This window comes from Dermacentor silvarum, chromosome 9 (genome assembly GCF_013339745.2).
Source record: "Dermacentor silvarum isolate Dsil-2018 chromosome 9, BIME_Dsil_1.4, whole genome shotgun sequence".
Taxonomy (NCBI): Eukaryota; Metazoa; Arthropoda; class Arachnida; order Ixodida; family Ixodidae; genus Dermacentor; species Dermacentor silvarum.
The window spans coordinates 83,203,662-83,225,087 of record NC_051162.1 but is presented as its reverse complement, the minus strand read 5'-3'; the positions used below and the strand labels follow the sequence as shown (position 1 = coordinate 83,225,087).

The 21,426-nt window shown below is 47.0% G+C and overlaps 1 protein-coding gene across 2 annotated transcripts in view; it reads left to right on the top strand.

Moving 5' to 3' along the window:
• The first annotated feature begins 7,098 nt into the window (after positions 1-7,098).
• The window catches only part of LOC125940359 (zinc finger protein 782-like), a 161,315-nt gene continuing 146,987 nt past the window's right edge, over positions 7,099-21,426 (top strand). The window contains exon 1 of one of the 2 annotated variants that reach the window (XM_049656438.1): positions 7,099-7,628. In XM_049656438.1, the coding sequence (XP_049512395.1) occupies positions 7,417-7,628 (212 nt within the window). In that variant the 5' untranslated portion in view covers positions 7,099-7,416. The remainder of the gene's footprint in view (positions 7,629-21,426) is intronic. The other variant, XM_049656437.1, reaches the window with a different exon arrangement.

Genomic DNA, 21,426 nt, shown 5'->3' with positions numbered 1-21,426 from the left:
CTGATTTGACTCGGTGACGATTCAGTTACGTGCTTTGTCTTGCGCGTTGTATTAGTGTGTCAGTTACGTGCTTCGTCTTTCGCGTTGTGCTAGCGTGTGCAGCGTAGTGCAGCTTCCATATGCACGACGGTTGCTCATGGTCATCGACGTTGGTAGTCGTGATGGAGGAGACGTGCCACCAGGCGTCAGCGTGGGTGCATCAACGCCTAAGGGCGCTTTAGCCACAAAACACCAATAGACATTATATATCAATGTGCAATAAACATTACACTACTTCTGTGAAGACACGTTTCACTTTCGTGTTCTATACCGATTCCTATATAAGAGGGATCAACCACATTTTTTCATTTAGCCGCCCAGCGGCTGCAATTTGTTATGCAAGTAATGTCCACCTTTTCAGGTTATCCACCTAAACAGGCAAAATTGTGTTATCAGTCTCAGTCAATTTTTAAAAGAACCTTTTTGAACTAATCAAAACTAAACATTCGATATAAGCCACCAGAGAATTGAGTTTCTCACCAAAGCAATGCAAACTTCCCCTTGCCCCGGTGAAGAATTCTGTGCACATAGAACATGGTGCTTGTACGTTAGATGTGCTGACTGAAACAGAGATAGCAGTTAGAGACGTGGATTGCTAGGTGAAAAGGGAAATGGGAAAATGGGGTAATATGATATCCTTAGGCGTCTTCCGACTAAAAAATTCGGTTGGTGACAGTACTTAGCAAAAAGGTTGAATTTCAGTGTAGCGAAATTTTGATATAACGACGTGCCGATTTTACTGACTTCTTTATTTCGAGGCTTAGCTATCGTCATTCAATGCATCACATATTCATCTGATATTAAAATTTTGAACCATGTGTTAAAAGTCCATTTGCTTATTTCGTTCCTTAATTGGTTCAACTGCGGTGCTCGCAGTTCTGCAGCTAGCAGTGGATTATATTTCTCTAGTGACGTGTATAAAAATTCATTTCGACTAACGCATGCTATGACATATATCATGACTCATGCTATGACTCATGCTATGACTCATATCATGACTTCGCCGTTTATAAGAGGGAACAAATGCGATTTTTTTTTCTTTGTTGTATTGCTCAGACACTTCCTGTCATATCAGGGGCGCGATCTTGTACGCGTTCCAAAATGGAACGGAGGCGTTCCGTTCCATCGAGCCACACACGATTGGTCAATTTGAACGTCGCGGTTGAAATTGGCCAATCGTGTGCGGCTCGATGGAATGGAACGCCTCCGTTCCATTTTGGAACGCGCACAAGATCGCGCCCCAGGTGTACCACAGGGGTCAGTCTTAGGACCCATTCTCTTCCTAATATATGTCAATGACATAGCAAATATAGTTGATTCTGATCTGAAATAAAGCTTTTTGCGGACGCGGTACACATGTAGACAGTAAAGTCAAAAAGCCAACCAAACTAGCCTCAGCAATGACCTTGATAAGAATTGCTGCTGGTGTGAATAGTGAGAAATGCACTTGAACAATAAGTGCTGTGTTATGAAGATATGCAGCAAGAAGACACCTTTACACTTTCCCTATTTCATTGGCAACATTGTACTTAATGATGTTTCTGCCTATGATTACCTCGGGGTAATGGAACACATGAGCTGGAACAACCACATTGGAAACATTTGCTTGAGCGCTATGAGAACATTATGGGACCTTTGTCGCAAGCCTTCAGGAGCCCACATAGAGGTAAAGTTTACAGCGTTCGCTATGTTTGTCAGACCTCTCCTCAAATATGCATCAGCTTCGTGGTATCCCTACGCAAGAAAAAATAGCTAAATTAGAATGAGTAGAGCGAATAGCAGTTAGCTTCATCTGCTATGACTACAGAACTAATAGTGTGTCATCACAGATGCTGAGTACTCTTCGCCAGTCGAGGCACACCAAACTGACTAAAACTTGCATTTAATATGACAACGTCCACCATTATGAAATCATTTTCCTTGTGTCCTTTTTCTCGTGTGAACGCTCATGAAAACCTGAGACGAATGTTATCGGAGCTACAAGCCATGAATGATATAGATATTCATTATTTCTTAGGCAATGAATCGAATGAATTGCCTAAGAGCAATGTTGGAAGTAGAAATTTGGACGTATTTATGAGCTGGATAGTTTAGCTGTCATTTTCTTGTCCCGTGTTCGTGTTAATTTGTTCCATGATGTATGCATTTTCTGTATATTTGTAGGAGAGACGTGACGGCAGCTGTACAAGCCGTGCCGTCGTTCCTACTCAGAAGGGCGAAGGCGGCGAGCCAAGCGGAGGCTGCGACGAGCAGCGTGGCAAGCTTTCAGAACAACACTGCGCGTGCCGAGCTTGCGCTTCGAGCATGAGCTGTGCTTCTTTATTTTTTCTGTTTTCTGCCAGCACCAAGGCGCCGGCTGAGAGCGCCGACCAGAGCGCTTAGCACTGCGACGTCGGTGGGCGCTACATGGCCCCCCACCTAGACAGAACGGCGATACAGGCGAGTCAGTGAAACCGCGTTTCAAGAGAGGTCCGTGGTCAGTCCAAGTAGTCAGCGTGAACGGCACCGAGTCACTGCTGCAGAGCTCAGGTGGGCGGCACTGGGCATTACGTACTGGACGTGGGGCCCAATGAATGGACGCGGTTGGGAGGAACGCATTAACTTGAGGCGATGGTCGGCACATGCGTCCCGAGGCTTTAGGAATGGCGAAGTCCGCGAGGCAAAGGGTGTGTCGACGGAGTCTGTGCGTGCATTGCCGGCGGAGTATCGTTGCATGGCGTGTAGGGTGCGAGCACGAGCGACGGAGTCGGAAGCCCTGGACGGGCCACGATGCGTGCCTTGCATGTGATTGTGGCGCACCCTGTCGGTAGGTGAACATGATCTGGCGCAGCTAACGAAGGGGTGCTTCGCGAGTAAGCCACGGGCTGGCCGGGCAAAGGGGGGTCAAGGTACGCAGGAGCGTCCGGTGTTTTTTGAGGACCCCTGATGTGGGAAACAGCGGGGGTCGCAGAAAGTCCTGACCCGCGTCCACGGTGGCGATAGCCGGCAGGGTCGGAGGCAGGGAGATCGGCACGGTGCCGAGCTCAAACTTCGGCTCGGAGCCCGGCTCAGCGGACGGTAGACGGGTCGGGTGTCATTGTTGGAGGAGCTATGCCGTTGCAGACAGACCCGATGGCATGGGGCACGGGAGCCGGCGTTGGGTCGGCGATGTCTCCGCTGCCACGTGTTATCTTCGGTGACAATAAAGGTGATGAGGTGGCCTGAGGTTGACGGCATACGGGCGCAGGAGCAGGCGCGCTTCGTGCTGGCTGTGAGGGTGTTGGTGGAGAGGAGTCGCCAGTGGCATAGCCAGAAATTTTGTTCGGGGCGGGGGGGGGGGGGGGGGGGGGGCTCAGGTTGCAGCGCAGCCTTCTCTTTATAGAATTTGTCGAGGGATCAAATACATGAATAATAACTGCTTTGCCAATGCCATTGTATATTAGATGCTGCAAACGAATTATTGAATGCTACGCACTGTCAAGTAAAATATGTATTTTTTCATAAGAGAATATATTTGTATGTCCCAAAAATTGTGGCAGGAATAACTGATATCAATGCTGCCGCATTTTCTTGTCTATTTAATAAGTAAAGAAAATATCACACAAACTTTAGAACTATATCAGTTCGAAACCAGCAAAGCAGTGCATGCATCTGATATGAAAAACGTAAAGGCCATGAAATAAATAAGTTGAGGACAAATATTTTTATGAATCTTTGTCATTCAAGAACCTTGTTTACATTTTTGCACATATGCAACGGCCAGGAAAAAAACTCAATGACGCTGTCCCTCATTCCAATAGATTGCGCAGGAGCAGCTGTTACCCGTCGTGCAATGTAATTACACCGAGATTACATTTGCAACAGTAAGTACAAATAAAAAGTAGGAATTCTGCAAAATATACATTAGAAATGTGAAGATAGAATGGAATATTCAAATGCAAAGATACAACTCGCTAAAAGGCAAGAAAGAGTCGCTGGAAACAAAGTTCACTGCTTGTATACACAAAACCTCGTAACAAGCTATATAAATATACGTCTAAGTCTCCAATAAATCTACGTATTTAAGCAAACGTTACTGTGTATAATGCGTCAAAGACAAACATGTTGCGCAGTCACAGATAGTAAACTTTGCGCACAGAAAGACAGATGATCTAGGAAAGAACAAAACTATGACCGCAGAAATCGTGATATGTACTCAGGCCATGCAATGGTTGCGACAGCGCCATGTGGGTAGAGTAATAGAGGAATAATCAGAAATCAGTACGAAAATGTGTAATTTACCTGCCCGCACAGCGGCAACAATTATTCTGCACCTATAATTAAAGGGGGGGGGGGTATTGTTTCATTTCAAAAAAAGAAATAAAAGCAGGTAGCTAAAAAGGAAAGAAAAGGACAAACGAAATCCACAGATGATGCGGCAAGTTGAACTACTACCCAATATAAGAGTGTGTGTTTGGCAAAGGCTGCGTGGGCCGGGCTTTCAATGAGCAAAGTCGGTCAAAATTGGTTATTGATGTCCTCGTAATTTTCATATGCACATGACAATTTTGATCATGATGCTAACTGCTAGAATAAACGCCTAAAATTTCTGCGGTTTTAAAAGCTAACGAACAGTCATACGTTTTCGTAATTACAAGCTTATGGACCTGAAGGAACAGAGCTTTTTACATTGCATTGATTTTTGCTGCTTCGCTATCTAAAGGACAAACTTCTTTCGGCGGAGAAGTTGAGCGAAGCAGTCAATGACTTCGGACACGTTGATGCCGACGTCTCTGTGAGTGTATAGAAATGCCAGCCTAACCATGCATTCCACAGACATTGTAGAACGCAAGTTGTTTTTTAGTAAACTCTTGTTAAAAAATATTCTCTCTGCGCTGGCAGTGCTCACTGGAAGGGTGACTAGAATCTGCAGCAGTTTGTACACATTTACATAGAACCTGCAGTCGCAATGAGAGAGGGCATCTATTCTGGTGCTAAAGCCTAAAACACTCCCTTGATGTCATTGGCATCCTTGTTTAGGTACCTTGCACAAACCGTAGGCTGTTCGGTTCCAGCGATGTCCGTCGTTTCGTCAGGAAGTATGGAGAAGCAGCCTGCTTTTGCAACTAGGCTTTCCTTTATAATTTCACCACAAATTTCTGTAATTTGGTTTTGTACATCTGGGCTTAAATACGACGCATTACTGGGTCAACTTTCCAAATGGTTCTTCAGATATGTATCTCCACAATCAGCTCGTATGCGAAGAAGCCCTCTGAAGATACTTGTATTTTCAGCGGGGGCAATGCCTAAATCCATAGGGCCACTGTCCGGGTGGCCACGGAGAGCCAGACCTTGTCGCCCGCAAAAAGAATTTCCTCAATAATAGGCCATTTACTTTCTTCTGTTTTCTCATATTTTACTTTGCCTGCCCTGGTCCAGCTGATCGATCACATTGGAGAAAATGTTTGGAGAAAATTATCAGCTGCTAGCTCCCAGTCACGGTGATATTTAGTATTTTCGTGTGTGTGGAAGATTGCGAGCACGTGCTGTCATTCCTGGAACAGCAGGGCTCCAGTGCACGCATGTTAGCCCAAGTTTATAAGAGCCATAAAGTTCCAGAATTGAGAATCCTTTAAAGCACGCCTTTGGAAATGTCAGTGCACCTTTCGCATCAAAAGTTAATGAGAACTTTATACCCATGAAGTTTCATAATTGAATCCATGCGCTCCGTAGATTCCGTGGCCAGCTGCGAGATGCCGCAACGCGCCCGCTAGCTACCGAAAAGCCCTTGAAAGTTTGTGCTCGGATGAGGCTCCTTTCGTTACGTGACTCCAGGTGCAAGGGAGTTGCCACGAAATCCAGCCCGAGTTCGCAATGTTCGTGCCGAAATGTCTTTTCAAGCCTGAAAAAGATATTGTTGACAGAATCCAGAATGATTCCCGGCGTCGGTGGTAGTTTTGGTCGGCGGTGCATGCCGGCACGAAAATATTTGGGGGAGGGGCTGAAGCCCCATCAGCACCTCCCCCCCCCCCCCTGGCTATGCCCCTGGGAGTCGCGTACCGTGTGGTCAACCTCTGGAAGAGGATGGTAGGCAGCGCCGAAGAAGTTGAGGATGGACTGCCACAGTTCGTCGTACGGGCGCAGGCCAGGCGATGGAACACCGAGGTGGAGCTGCAGAGCAAGCCGTAGGACGTCGAGGAGTACCGCGTGCTTGAACACCTGGATCCAGATATGGTTAAGCTCCAGAGCCGCTACGAAGTGGGCAAACCATGCACCGACGTAGCTAGACAAGAACGGCGACAGTGGTGGGTCGAATTGTGGCTCCGGCCAGGTGGCCAGGGCTGTGTGTCGCTTGGTGGAAGGCGCGTTCTCCCGGGTCACCACTGTAGGAGGGACGTGACGGCGGCTGTACGAGCCGTGCCGTCATTCCTACTCAGAAGGGTGAAGGCGGCGAGCCGAGCGGTGGCTGCGACGGCCAGTGTGGCAAGCTTTCAGAACGACACTGCGCGTGCCGAGCTTGATCTTCGAGCACATGCTACGCTTCTTTATTTTCTCTTCTGTTTTCTGTCAGCACCAAGGCGCCGGCTGAGAGCACCGACCAGAGCGCTTCGCACTGTGGCGTCAGTGGGCGCTACAGATTCATTGATGCATAGACTCAAGCGAGTCTGCAGTATTGATAAATAAATTTCAAAACTGTAACAGTCTACCACAACACAAATATGGTGGATCCTAGTTCGAGACAAAATGCTGCTTTTGTTATTTTGGTCAACAGGCCCATGATTGCATTACTGAATGTTCAGGCAGTTGCACTTGGCTACAACGGCCGCTTACACTAACACAATACACCCAGTCCTCTCACCATGCTTTACAATAAATCATGTTTTAAGCTGAATATGTGTAGTTTTCACAAACTTGATCATTGAGCAAACAAAAATATGTTGGGCAAATCAAAGTGGTTGTCCTGCTGTTCTCTGATCTGAAATCACCATCAATACACATTGAATGAAGCAAAAAATTATCTTTAGCACTAGTATCTATGTTCTTTCATTCATTTGGCATTTTCTAATTCCATTTTTGTTTTCAAGTGAAAGGTAACATGTCTTTTTTTTTCTTTGTGCAGAAGTGAGACATTCGATCTGCCCCGCAACTGCGGTTGGTGCGGTCACATCAAGGATACAACACCTGCTGTAACTCCTGTGCCTATGAGACAGATAAACGTGATCGGAAGCACACGTACCACATTCTTTACAGGCCAGCGTCCATTTGAATGCCATTTGTGACCTTGGAGCTTCGGGCGAACATTCAAGCTGAAGAAACCTGCAACCCAAACAGACAAGAGGCCAGTTGAGTGCCGTTTATGCCCTCAGAACTTCTCACAAAAGGTTAAGCTGAAGCAACACGCACATCTACACAGTTGAGATGCCATTTCATTGTCCGTTATGCCCATGGAGCTTTGCAAAAACGTCCACACTGAAAAATCATGTGCGCATCCACACAGGCGAGAAACCATTTCAGTGCCCTGCCTGCCCTAAGAGCTTCTCGCAAAAGTCCAATCTGACCCAACACCTGCGTACCCACACAGGCGAGAGGCCATTTCAGTGCCCTGCATGTCCTCAGAGCTTCTCGGATAGGTCCGCACTGAAAAACCATGTGCGTACCCACACAGGCGAGAGGCCATTTCAATGCCCTTCATGCCCTCAGAGATTCTCAGTTAAGTCTAACCTGAAGGATCATGTGCGCATCCACACAGGCGAGAGGCCATTTCAATGCCCTGCATGTCCTCAGAGCTTCTCGGACAAGTCCACACTGAGAACTCACATGCAGATCCACACAGGCGAGAGGCCATTTCAGTGTCCTGTATGCCCTCAGCGCTGCTCCCAAAAGAGTCATCTGAACGAACACCTGCGTACCCACACTGGCGACAGGCCATTTCAGTGCCCTGCATGCCCTCATACCTGCTCACGAAAGAGTCATCTGAACATACACCTGCGCACCCACACAGGCAAGAGGCCATTTCAGTGCGCTTTGTGCCCTCACTGTTTCACCGACAAATCTACACTGAACAGTCATGTGCGCACCCACACAGGTGAAAGGCCATTTCAATGCCCGTCATGCCCTCGGAGCTTCACACGCAAGTCCACACTGAAGAAGCACGAGCACATTCACACATGCTAGAGGAGATTTCCTTGCCCTGCATGCTCTCAAAGCTTCTCACCAAAGAGTGTTTTGAACAAATACCTGCACACCCACACAGGCAATAAACCACTTCATTACCCTTCATGCCCTCGAAGCTTCTCGAAAAAGTCTCCACTAGGCTCACCTGCGCATCCACGAATGTGACAGGCTGCTTAAGTGGTTTTCATACTTTCACAAAGCTCGGTTATGTTCGTTGAGCCAGTGCACACGAGAGATTGTTGAAGCAGAAAAAATTCAATGTTCACAGTGTTAATCTGTAAAGCCAAAAAAAAACTTGACTTTCCAAAATACACTTGCTGCAGAATTGCAGCAAGTGTATTCTGGAAGTAGCCTGGTAGCCTTGCCGTGAGGTATTCAAGGAACACAAGCACCCAGATTTTCCCTCTCGCACCCGATTTTACTCACACCTGCGCACAAACGTCAGGCAATTCGTGAAATGGCATGAAAATGAGACCGTCATTTCAGGAATCGCCCGATGTTGATGCTCAGGCACGAGAAAGGAAATCTGGGGGCTTTTGCTTTTTGAATATCTGACTTAGCCTACTCTGGTGGTGAAATTTCTTAGCTCGTTTTGTATGGTTTTGTATGCGTTGTGAGGTTGTGGGTCTGTGTGTTCATGCCGTGTGTTGTCCGCAAGTTTTCCTCTTGTGTCTCCTTGGATGTGGCTGGCGCAGTGTAATGGCATGGACGATTGTTGGCAAGATTCCGTGAGTTTGTTTACGTTCTGACGCTGGCTGCTGGCTCGGTGAACCAGGTCAAGCAGTGGGCGCTGATGCCCAGTTTGGTGATCGCTTTGCCTAAAGGTATGTCGGACAGACTTTTTCGCACCTGCAGTGCTCGTGCTGAATCAGTCATGGCGGAGTATGCCTATCTAGTGCCTTACGGCACTCTACTTTCAAAATAACATCACTGATTTCGGCTGTGGAGCAGTAGGGGCCGTAGTAGAGACCGGACCTGCTCTTTTGGAGCAGTATCTTCGTTTCTGTCAGGCTTTTCGTAGGATGCTTTCCGTGACTATTCAAGAGCATTTTATTGCGATAGCAACTATATGGGCACACCAGGCACATTTCTGCCAGCGCCGTGAGGTTCCATATGAAATCCAAGGACAACAAAATCGTCGCCGCGCGCTGTATGCTTCTACACAAGGTGGCTAGTGTGCGCGACACCGTGCTTGTAAATTTAGTGATTATGCATATGTTTACAAGTTTATACGGCCGATAAAGCTACTATCCTTGCTTCATATAGCTGTTCACTAATTTGCTATCACAATCGATGTTTCGCCTTTCGCGCGAAAGTGCTACTTTTAAGCATGAAATGCTTTTAGCTCCTGTTGAAAACTTTCAAGACCTTGAGGGATAATCCAGAGCCGTTATCTGGGCACTCAAGACGAGAATGGGTGCGAGAACAAAACGAGAACCTGCATGAACATCCGGGATCGTTGCGAGAGCAAAACGTGATCATCTGGGCAACCAGTCAAAACGTAAGAAAATGCAGTTTCTGGCCCCCAAATCCTTGCGCAGGACCGCATTACATGCGCTAGTTACTGCCCAAAGAAGTTAGAAAAAAATATTGCTTCCCATTTCTTCCTAATGTTTGTTCACAGTGTCACTCAGGCTGTAAATTGTATGCTGAACTTTAATTTGTCACTTCCAATAGCGACATTCAAAAGGCTGATACAGTGCACCATACACTTGATTGTGATCTTTTGGCGCTGAGACAGGGTTGCCTGTACTCTTTTCAACGCCAGCGGTCAGTGAGTTCCGCAGCATGGGTTTTGCGCTGCCTCCTTCGAGAGATGGTGCCATGCTGCGTGACCAGCACTGGTGCACCGTGGATGGTTGTTTGGCCGAGGCGAGACTTGCAATGAGGTTCAGTGCAAAACAGGTTCATTTCGGCTCAGTAAGCTTTCAGGACTTTGTTCAGCACCAATCTGCTTTGCCGGTAGCCATTTCATGCTTGCATCTACTCTCGATTACGGTAGAGCCAGCAATATGTTGCTGGCCAAAATGTTGCTAAATCGCTGCCTGTTTTTTACACAGGTATGTTATAGTCCTGATGCCTATAGCTATCGTTCCGACAACTATTTCTTGTTGCTTCTGTTCTGCCCGAACAGTCTTGTTGCTTGTTGCTCTCATATTTTCCACTGTTTCGATAGCCTTCTCTTGAGTGGGGACGTTGAACTTAACCCTGGACCTAGAGGTGTGCCTTCAGCAAGTGCAGCAGAGACAACCAAAGTTAACACCTCTGTTTCTAATAGCTTTTGTAGCTCAACTAGACCCCCACCTGAGATGGCTAATCTTCTCGCGCAATTACTTGCTGGTCAGAAACAAATTGCAAGCGATATTGCAGATATCAAAGAATACTTTAACTCACGTTTTGAAACTCTTGAGACGCGTATATCTGTACTCGAATTTTCTACAGCTGTAGCTGATCGTGGTGCGCTATATATGACAAGCTGAACTCCGAAATTGCCTCACTTAGGGAATCGGCCACTAAACTCAGTTTAAAATCTGATGATTTAGAAAACCATTCACGCCAGAACACTATTCTTTTGCACGGTTTATCGGAAACACGTGACGAAAATACTGACTCTTTACTGAATGCTGTAACATAAAATGGCATCCTAAACTTGATTCTCAAGTTAGACACAAAGAAGTGCACTGGCCCCGATAATATTCCAAACAGCTTTCTGGTGCATTACGCTCTTTGGTGTTCACGTTATTTGGCGATCGTTTTTGACTAATCCTTGTCTTCAAGTGCCGTCCTCGAGTCCTGGAGGTTAGCTAAAGTCCTGCCTCTGCATAAATCAGGCAATAGACAACTTCTGTCCAACTATAGACCTACATCGCTTACCTCCAATTCCGGGAAGCTGCTGGAGCATATCATTCATAAACGTATCACTGAGTATTTTGAATCGAACGACGTTCTGTCCATCACACAACACGGATTTCGTCGTAGTTTCAGCACAATAACACAACTGGTCGAATGTTGACATGACATTGCTAGCAATTTAGACACTGGTAATCAAATTGATGCATTGTTTATAGATTTTTCCAAGGCTTTCGACACCGTTATACACAACAAGCTTCTAAGTTAACTAAACGTAATTTTAAATAATCCTCAATTGATCGACTGGACTTAACTTGTTCTCGAGCTTCTTTGTTAACCTCCAAGTTTCTGCCCCATATGATAGCACCGGTAGAATGCAATGATTGTACACTTCAACGACAGTGGTAAGCTCCCAGTCAGGATTTCGTGATGCCTGCCGTATGCACTCCAAGCCAATTTTATTCTGTGAATTTCTTTCTCATGATTAAGGTCCCCTGTGAGTAATTGACCTAGATAAACGTACTCCTTTACGGACTCTAGATGCTTACTGGCGATGCTGAAATCTTTTTTCCGCAGCCAGGCTATTGAACATTACTTTTGTCATCTGTATATTAATCTTCAACCCCATTCTTACACTTTCACGGTGAAGGTCCTCAATCATTTGTTGTAATTTGTTCCCATTGTTGCTGAATAGGACAATGTCATCTGCAAACCGAAGGTTACTGAGACATTCGCCATTGATCCTTATTCCTAAGCCTTTCCAGTCTAAGAGCTTGAATACTTCTTCTAAGCATGCAGTGAATAGCATTGGAGAGATTGTGTCTCCTTGCCTGACCCCTTTCTTGATAGGTAACTTTCTACTTTTCTTGTGGAGAAGCAAGGTAGCTGTGGAATCCTTGTAGATATTTGCTAAGATACTCACGTATGCCTCCTGTATTCCTTGATTTTGCAATGCCTCTGACTGCTGGTATCTCTACTGAATCAATTAAATGCCTTTTCATAATCTATGAAAGCCATATAGAGAGGTTGATTGTACTCCGCAGACTTCTCGATTACCTGATTGATGACATGGATATGATCCATCGTTGAATGTGCCTTCCTGAAGCCAGCCTGTTCTCTTGGTTGGCTGAAGTGTTGCCCTGATTCTATTGGAAATTATCTTGGTGAATATTTTATACAATACTGAAAGCAAGCTAATCGGTCTATAATTCTTCAATTCTTTAACATCTCCCTTCTTATTGGTTGGTATAATATTGGCGTTCTTCCAGCTCTCTGGTACACTTGAAGTTGTGAGGCATTGCGTATAAAGGGCCGCAAGCTTTTCAAGCAGGATATCTCCTCCATCTTTGATTAAATCTACTGCTATTCCATCTTTTCCAGCAGCTTTTCCCCTGGCCATGGCTTTCAAGGCCCTTCTAACTTCATCGCTAGTTATAGAAGGAGCCTCTGTATCCGGTTCATCACTGTTTCAAATGAAAGTAGCTTGGCTGTTTTGGGCACTGTACAGGTCAGTATAGAATTCTGCTGGTTTTAGTATGTCATCGAAATTGCTGATGATATTACCATTCTTATCTTTCAGTGCATACATCTTGCCTTCTGCTATGCCAAGCTTTCTTCTTACTGGTTTAATGCTGCGTCCATATTTTACGGCTTCTTCAATCTTTCCCACGTTATAATTTCGAATATCCTTTACTTCTTGTTGATCAGTTTTGACAGTTCAGCGAATTTTATCTGATCTCTTGAGTTGGACACTTTCATGTTTTGTCGTTTCTTTATTAGGTTCTTTGTTTCTTGGGAGAGCTTACCTACTAGTTGCCTTGGTGCCTTATCTCTCACTTCAATTGCTGCTTCTGAGATCAACCTAGCTATGGTTTCATTCATTACCTCTATGTTGTCTGTATCTTCATTTTCTAAGGCTGCATATTTGTTTGCGAGCACCAGTCTGTATTGGTCTGCTTTTACCCTTACTGCCTCTAGGTTGGCCTGTTTCCTCTTGACTAATTTCACTCTTTCTCTCTTCAAATTGAGATAAATCCTAGTCTTCACTAACCTATGGTCACTGTACTTTACCTTACCTAACACGTCTACATCCTGCACGATACTTGGATCGGCAGAGAGTATGACATCTATTTCATTCCTTGTTTCTCCATTAGGGCTTTTCCAGGTCCACTTCCTGTTGCTGCGCTTCCTGAAGAAGGTATTTATTATTCGGAGCCTATTCCTTTCCACGAATTCTACTAACATCTCTCCTGTGGCATTCCTAGAATTGATGCCGTAGTTGCCAATTGCTTGCTCACCAACCTGCTTTTTCCCCACTTTTGCATTGAACTCGCCCATGATTACAGTATACTGAGTTTGCACCTTTCTCATTGCTAATTCAACATCTTCATAAACTGTTTTATTTCTTCATCATCGTGACTAGAGGCTGGGGCGTAGGCTTGTACTACCTTCATTTTTTACCTCCTATTCAGCTTTATTACGACGACTGCTACCCTCTCATTAATGCTGTAGAATTCATCAATGTTGCCCGCTATGTTGTTATGGACTAAAAGTCCTACCCCTGATTCTCTCTTGTCTGGAAGACCTCTGTAGCACAGGACGTGGCTGTTAGTCAGCACTGTGTAAGCCTCACCAGTTCTTCTAACCCTCACTAAGGCCAATAATATCCCAGGCAATGCCTGATAATTCTTCAAATAGTCCTGCTAAGCTAGCCTCAGTCGAGAGGGTGTGCGTGTTGAACGGTGCCAGGTTCAATTTTCATTGGCGGCCTGTCCGGACCCAGAGATTCTTAGCACCCTCTGCCGCCCATGAAGCAGGTCTGACCGCCACCTTGGTCAGGTGCTCCGCAGCCACTGGGGACTGAGAACCATGGGTTAATTGTCGGAGTCATGAGGGAGGTAGTGGCCAAATACTGCACCAGGGAGGCCAATTGCTGTTCTGGTGAGGGATTAACTTTGATGAAGCTTAGTGGGCCATACTAGTTTGGTTGCACCTCAACTAGTACAGCCCCACTAGCTCTCGGCAATATATTTTTCTTGCCTGTGTCAGGCACCACTCCATGCCTGAAAGGTGTGGTGGACTGGAGTATTCGAAGTTACGACCTTCAGATTTGTAGCCGGGTATTCTACCTCTGCTCCACGCCACTACTTTATGTATAAAGTGGTGTATGCCGCAAAATGTATAGTATGCCTGATTAAATCACGCAGGCTCGGCGACCATTTGTCACAGCCCCGTTTCCAAGGAAATGTAATTAAATCATCATCACCGCGGCAGCCAAGGCAAGGCTGGGATCAAGGCAAGGGTGAAATTTCACCCTCCACAAAGTACAAAATATGTTAATAGTCACGGCTAGGTGGTGTGTGACACCGCCCAATTTAAAGGGTTGAGCCTCATCCATGCATTCATCCACCCATCTGGTCGTGGTGTATGTATACATGTATACACAAATGCTAGATAAAAATGCATAGCATGCCTGATTAAATCACGCAGGCTAGGCGACTATTCGTCACAGCCCCGTTTCAAAGGAAATGTCATTAAATCATCACCATCATCATCATCACCGCGACAGCGGCGGCTCTGGCCATGCGGGGAAATTTTAAAAAGAACCAGTAAGCTCACCTACGCGTGCCCAATAATTCGACATTCGTTGAACGTGGACTTTTTTCCGTTCCATGAAATCCAAGTTAACTATGTTTTACTGTATTCTTTTCTTTTTTGCTGGCTGACGCACATGTCTTCCGTTTGTGTTGCATCGTTTAACAGGAACTAGATTTTCAAACATTGAGAACCCTGTAAAAAAAACATCCCAGGCCTTATGCTGCTCTTTTCATATTAGTTTGCATTCGTCATCTCACCAAGGCTTTGTGCTGACTCAAGTGTTTGATGATTTAGGGATGGTTGAGCATGGTTTAGTGCTGTGTATGGTTTTCGGCATCCGCCGTGGTTACTTAGTGGCTATGGTGTTTGGAAGCTAAGCACGAGGCCGAAGAGCAGCAGCAGAGAAATCGCTGCTCTTCGTTTAATAAAGAGCGATACAGCTAAAGTAGTTCACAACAAGCACGCACACTGTGGCTGATGAACTCTTCACATGTTTGCGCAGCCAAATTAAATTTCCGCATATAATCAGTTACCGCTGCACCGAAAGGCTACACCGTCGTTCTTCGACGACCTCGTATGAACTGATGTCACATAATTTCCACAGAGAACGAGCTAAACCATCCCCAAATCGTTCGGCAGCACACGATGGCGATGGGAAAACATTCAAGCCACGCCGGCTCCACAAGCCAGACAGGAGGAAAGGCTGGCCGCACCCTTTCCTCCTCATCCGATGAAAGGGTCTATTGATTGATTGAGTCAAACATTTGTTAGAAAGGATAGCCCGTGGCCTCAGATGGGGGCAAGGGATCAAGTGGAAGGAAGGATGCCTGCCTCCTTGGCAATGGACAGCACCCTTTTTCGCGGAGCAGTTTCTTCTCGAGAAACGAGATGGCGCTTTCGGCGACGTGCCGCACGCTGCCTCAGCGAAAGCGTACGAATACAAAACCATTACCGCTTCTGCCCTGTTTCTTGCGATCAGCTGTTGGAAATGCAACTGGGGTTTCCGTCACGCACTCTGCTCCATTCATGCTGCAAAATGCGCAGCGGCGGATTGAAAACGTGGACAGTAGTTGGCTGCAAAAATAGTGACTGGCAAATTAAGGAATAGAACGAATATGTCTGACCAAGTTCACAGACTGTTGTTACATACGGACAGTCTGTGTTGCTGGCCCTTCTTGATGCAAAACAATTCACTCATCTGTGCTGGATTGTATTTCTATGCGGCTGAAAGCATGCTCCCGCCTGATGTGCTGATTCATTGTGCCTGACGCATGTGTATGGAACCACGTTTCGTTGACGTCACGCTGGTTCTACTTAAACTGCTGTGGAATTAAAGATGGGGCTTTTTCCCCTGCCTGCAAGTTGGAAGACAGTCGCCTCCGGTATTTCGCCGATCACGCACTGATAGCAGCGGGCGCCGCTACGACATGGTGTCAGAAGTGATGCAATCCACTCACTTTTAAAAGCGATTCGAAAAAGTCGATTGAGACTTCGTCAGAAAAGGAGGCTGCAATAGCCACTGCATCGCCGCCGGGCCTTCAGCAGCCGTCACCGCTGGACTTCGACACTACCGCGGAGTGGCCGGCGTGGATACTGCACTTCGACGACTATCGCTATGCATCGGGTCTGAACGAGCGTTTGGAAGAGGCACAAGTACGCACTCTGCTTTATACTATGGGCCGAGAAGCAAGGGACATCTGCACCACCTTCAATCTTTCTGCAGAAGATTCGAAGAAATTTGAGCTGGTCAAGAAGAAGTTCGACGATTACTTCATCAAGGAAAGCAATGTTGTCTACGAGAGCGCTTGCTTTCACAAGCGGCACCAGATGCCTGGCGAGTCAATTGACCAGTTTATGACTGCTTTACACGTCTTGGCAGACAAATCCGACTTCGGAGAATTCAAGCAGCTCCTCATCAGGGACCGGTTCATCGTGGGCCTGTGGGAAGAAAAACTTTCCGAGTCACTCCAAATGGATCCCAAGCTGTCTCGAAACTGCCCTGGCGAGGGCCCGCCTAAAAGGGACCGTTCAGCAGCAGCAAGAAGAACTTCGAAACTCCAACGAAGTTCACGACTACACACCGTGCAAGCCATGTGAGGACGTCAATGTTGACGCAGTGGGCTACCGCAGGAAACCGCAACACAGCAAGGAAACACGGCCGACATCAGCTCGTTCCGACGGACCATGCATCTTCTGCGGAGGTAACTCGCACCCAAGGACAGCCTGCCCAGCGAGTGACCAGAGGTGCTTCAACTGCGGCTTAAATGGACACTTCAACAACGTGTGCCTCAAAGGGACTTCTCCAGGCTACCAGTGAAAGGTACCAGTGTCGTCTGTACAAAAGGACACTGGGGAGGTTTTTTTGGGCGCGATCGAGGCACCTGGCGCCAAAGTGCGTTATGTTCAGGTATTGCTTAACTTGGTGCCTGTTTTCGCAAAGGCCGACTCAGGCGCAGAACTGTCCGTAATTCCAGTGTCGTTTCCTGGACTTCCCACGAGTTTGGAAACGGCCGACGAGGTTTTGACAGGCGCTAGCGGTGACCGCCTAAATGTTCTGGGCAAGTTTCAGGCGGATATATTTTGGAGGGGACAAACTTCTCGCCAAACGTGTTATGTGGTCAGTCCTTTGCGTCATGTACTGCTGGGTTTGCCGGCTCTCGAAGCGTTGGGAGTCATCAAGTTCGTTGACTCTGTGGCTCACAAGGAACCCAACTACGAAGTTTTGTGCCCTCAGGGTTTCAACAACTTAGGCACTATGCCCGGGGAGTATACAATAAGGCTTAAACCAGACGATGTTTCATATGCAATAAGCGCACCACGCAGGATTCCTATACCACTTCAGCAGCCTGTAAAACGAAAACTCGATAAGATGGAACAAATGGGCGTGATTCGTAAAGTGGAAGAGCCAACAGAGTGGTGTGCCAGCATTGTGCCTGTACAAAAACACTCGGGAGACGTAAGGATATGTGTAGACCTTACGCAGCTGAACAAGTTTGTCTTAAGAGAAATATACACATTGCCTACTGTCGACTACGCACTGGGCTCACGTGCCGGTGCAAAATGGTTTTCCAAATTGGACGCAAATTTCGGCTTCCATCAGGTGCGACTTAGTAAGGCCTGAGAAGAGCTGACCACGTTCAGTACGCCGTTTGGTTGGTACTGCTTCACTAGGTTGCCGTTCGGGATTACATCAGCTCCAGAGTATTTTCAACGAAGAATGTCGGAAATCCTGACCGGCCTTCCTGGCGTCCAACCTGATGGACGATATTCTCATATTTAGTAACAGCAAAGCACAAAATGACTCTAGGCTATCAAGCATCTTAGCTAACCTGGCCCAGTCTAACGTTACCCTAAACAAAGCAAAGTGTCTTCGGTGTTCGAAGTATAAGCTTTCTGGGCCACTTACTAAGCAAGGAAGGCATACAGCTGGATCCGGCCAAACTCGGGGCCATCAAAGAGCTGAAATCTCCCTCTGATATATCGCAATTACGCAGTGTTCTGGGCATGGCCAACCATCTAGGCCGTTTTTTGCCGAACTTGGCGCAAACCACTGCCCCGCTACGGGCGCTTTTGCAGAAAGAGACCGAATGGGCTTGGGGTCCTGCTCAGAACACAGCTTTTGAAAGTTTGAATTCTATTATCTGCTCGGCAAAGTGCATGGCTATGTACGATCCACGCCTTCCCATGATTCTTTCAGCAGACGCCTCGTCTTATGGTCTCGGTGCCGTCCTTTTCTAGAAACAACGCAATGGCGAGTGCCGGCCGTTAGCGTTTGCTTCAAGGTCACTGACCAAAGCCGAGCAACGCCATGTGCAATTAGAAAAGGAGGCACCAGCATTAACATGGGCTGCCGAAAGGTTCGATCAATACATAAGAGGTATTGAGGTGATGCTTGAAACAGATCACAAACCTCTTGTTTCGTTCCTTGGTAAAGTGCCTATTGATGTGTTGCCGCCAAGGGTATAGCGCTTCAGAATGCGGATGATGAGGTTTCACTTTCATATTGTGTACGTTCCCAGTAAAAGCTTGATAACGGCGAACACTTTCACGAGCGCCGACGAAAGCAGATAAAGTCGCCGATGAACTGACCGTCTCAGAAGTGTCGTCTTTCGTCAAAACATGTGTTCAAGGGCTTCAAATGGGTGAAAATTTTGTTAACAGAATGCACGATGCGCAAAAAACGGATGTCGTTTGTCAAGCTTTGCTTAAGTCGTGTCACCAAGGCTGGCCAGAAAAACCAAAGCTTCCTTGTTACTTAGTTCCGTACTGGCAGGAACGAGCACTAATTTCCGAAGGCAATGGCATGCTGCTAAAGGGACCAGATTGGTGGTACCTCAGTGCCTAAGAAATGAAGTACTAAAAAAGCTACATGATGGGCATCAGGACATCTCAAGGACTAGAGCTTTGGCAAGAGAATTGGTCTGGTGGCCAGGCCTCGACGAACAACTTGCACGGCAAGTGAAAGAATGTGTTACTTGTGCGTGCTTTGTCACCCAGAACTCGGAGCCATTGGTTTCAACCCCAACGCCAAGTTTCCTGTGGGAACGAGTTGGGGTCGATTTGTGCTTTATTAACAACTGTCATTATCTTGTCGTGGTCAACTACCTGTCACGGTATCTGGAAGTAGCCCTCCTTCCCTCAAAAAAAAAAACTACAGCGGTGATAGATAGACTAAAAAGCATTTTTGCACGCTATGGCATCCCGGAGACAGTAGTGACAGACAATAGACCACAATTTTCTTGTACAGAGTTTGATAGGTTTGCACATAATTATGGCTTTGGTCACGTCACTGCTAGCCCTAGGTACCCTCAGGCTAATGGGGAAGTAGAACGTATGGTGCAAACAATTAAGCGCCTGATCCTTAAATCTAAGGACCCATACTTGGTTCTGCTTGCCTACAGGGCGACCCCAGGCATTCTTGGCTCTAGTCCGGCTGAAATCCTCATGGTCTGGCATCTTAGGACCAGAGTTCCAATGACGCCGCAGCTGCGTGGTCCAGTGCAGCCACCGCTGCTTAGTCTTCGGGCCAAAGACAGTGCCAACAAGATGTTACAAGCACGGTACTAGAACAGGCGCCACAGAACCCGGGAACTGAATAAACTAATAGCAGGTGATTCGTTTGGGTAACAGACATGAAGACCAGAGCAATGGTGCTAGCGACAGCCACTACACCGTGGTCCTACATAATACGCACCCAGGAAGAGAGTACACTGCGACGTAACCAAGGAATGCTGAACCGCTTGCCAGAACAGAGGAAGGCAGAAGGCAGCTACGAGTTTCCAAATGAAAGTGATGCAGTCGAATTGGTTTCTATGGAAAGGGAGTCACTCGCTACCTTAACAGCTTCGTTGCCTTTAGCTTCAGGGGCTATGATTTTTCAACTTCAGTACCTTCTGCTACAGTAACCGTGACCAAGTCTGGCAGAGCAGTTAAAGGGATACGGACACGAAATCTGAAAATTTTACGAAAATGCTGAAAATGAATCCTCCGTGTGTGATTATACCTAAAAGAAGTAGTCACTTAGCTCATTTTTGAGCCGATTGCTTTATTTTTGGCGTTTTTGTGAGTGCGCACCTCGCCGCCCGACCCACGGTAGTTGGAAGGCGTGACGTCACGACTCACTCGTCGGATAACCAGCCGGCCGGCCGCGGTCATTCGAAGCGCGCCGACGCCGCCATCGTGAGCAGGGATTCGAGTTCTGGTGCATCTACCAGCGATGAGAACACGTCTGAAGACGAGGACCATTCCAACTTGGCAATAAATATTACCGCTTACGGTTACGAGCTTTCCGCGTCAAGCGACGAAGAAGAGCAGGCCGCCGTGGAAGTGCCGGTCAGGTTTTCGCGAACCGTAGCTCGAACTGCTTTGCACCAGACACTTATGCAACAATTGTTTGTCATTTCCTCTGTAAACTTGCTTTTTTAAGAGCGCACGCAGGCGAGGTAGCTGCAGGGTACTTCAACACTGCGTGCAACGGCGGCCGTATTTCGATGGGGGCGAAATGTGAAAACACCCGTGTACTTAGAATTAGGTGCACGTTAAAGAAGCCCAGGTGCTCCAAATTTTCGGAGTCCCCCACTCCGATGTGCCTCATAATCAGATCGTGGTTTTGGCACGTAAAACCCCATAATTTAATTTTTTCAGCACTGCGTGGATGACTGAATAGTAGTTTATGCCGACAGATGGCAGCACCTGTCTGTCGTTCTGCCCAGTTTTTTTTATGTGGAGAAGCAGAGCTGTGTGTGTATCTGATCGCGTGAGTTGCGCTTGCTAGCCTTGTATTGTTTTACTATGCTTTTCCAACATTTTTAAAGACATTACTGCCTTCGTGCCCAGCCTCTGGCATCTCGCCCCAGCCTCGCCCTCACTCTGCTCAAGAAGGCTGCACGTGAACGAAAACAGTAACGACATCTTTTCGCTTCTTCTTTTCCAACGCGCCGCTGATCATTTCTGCCTTGCGTTTTCGTGAGAAGACCGATGGCACAGCGTCAGGCTTTAAGCATTGCCTTTTGAGCGGCATGCCAGGGCTTTTCAGCACAGCCGGGCTGGTCACATAATCATCGTCGACGAAGTGGTCCGCGCAAATGAAGTCATATTTAGAGGTCTGCAGGCTGTGCGTGATGACTAACAGGCAGGTATCCAAAGTTTACACACCTTCTCGTCTCTGGGAAATGTGTGCGACGGCGTGTCACGACCGACGATGCTGGTATAACAGCAATGTCTGGGCATTTCCTTCCGCCGCGACGAACGCGTCAATACCGAGCGACGACCGTGGGAAGGCGCATGTAAGACGCACCAACTGCGTGG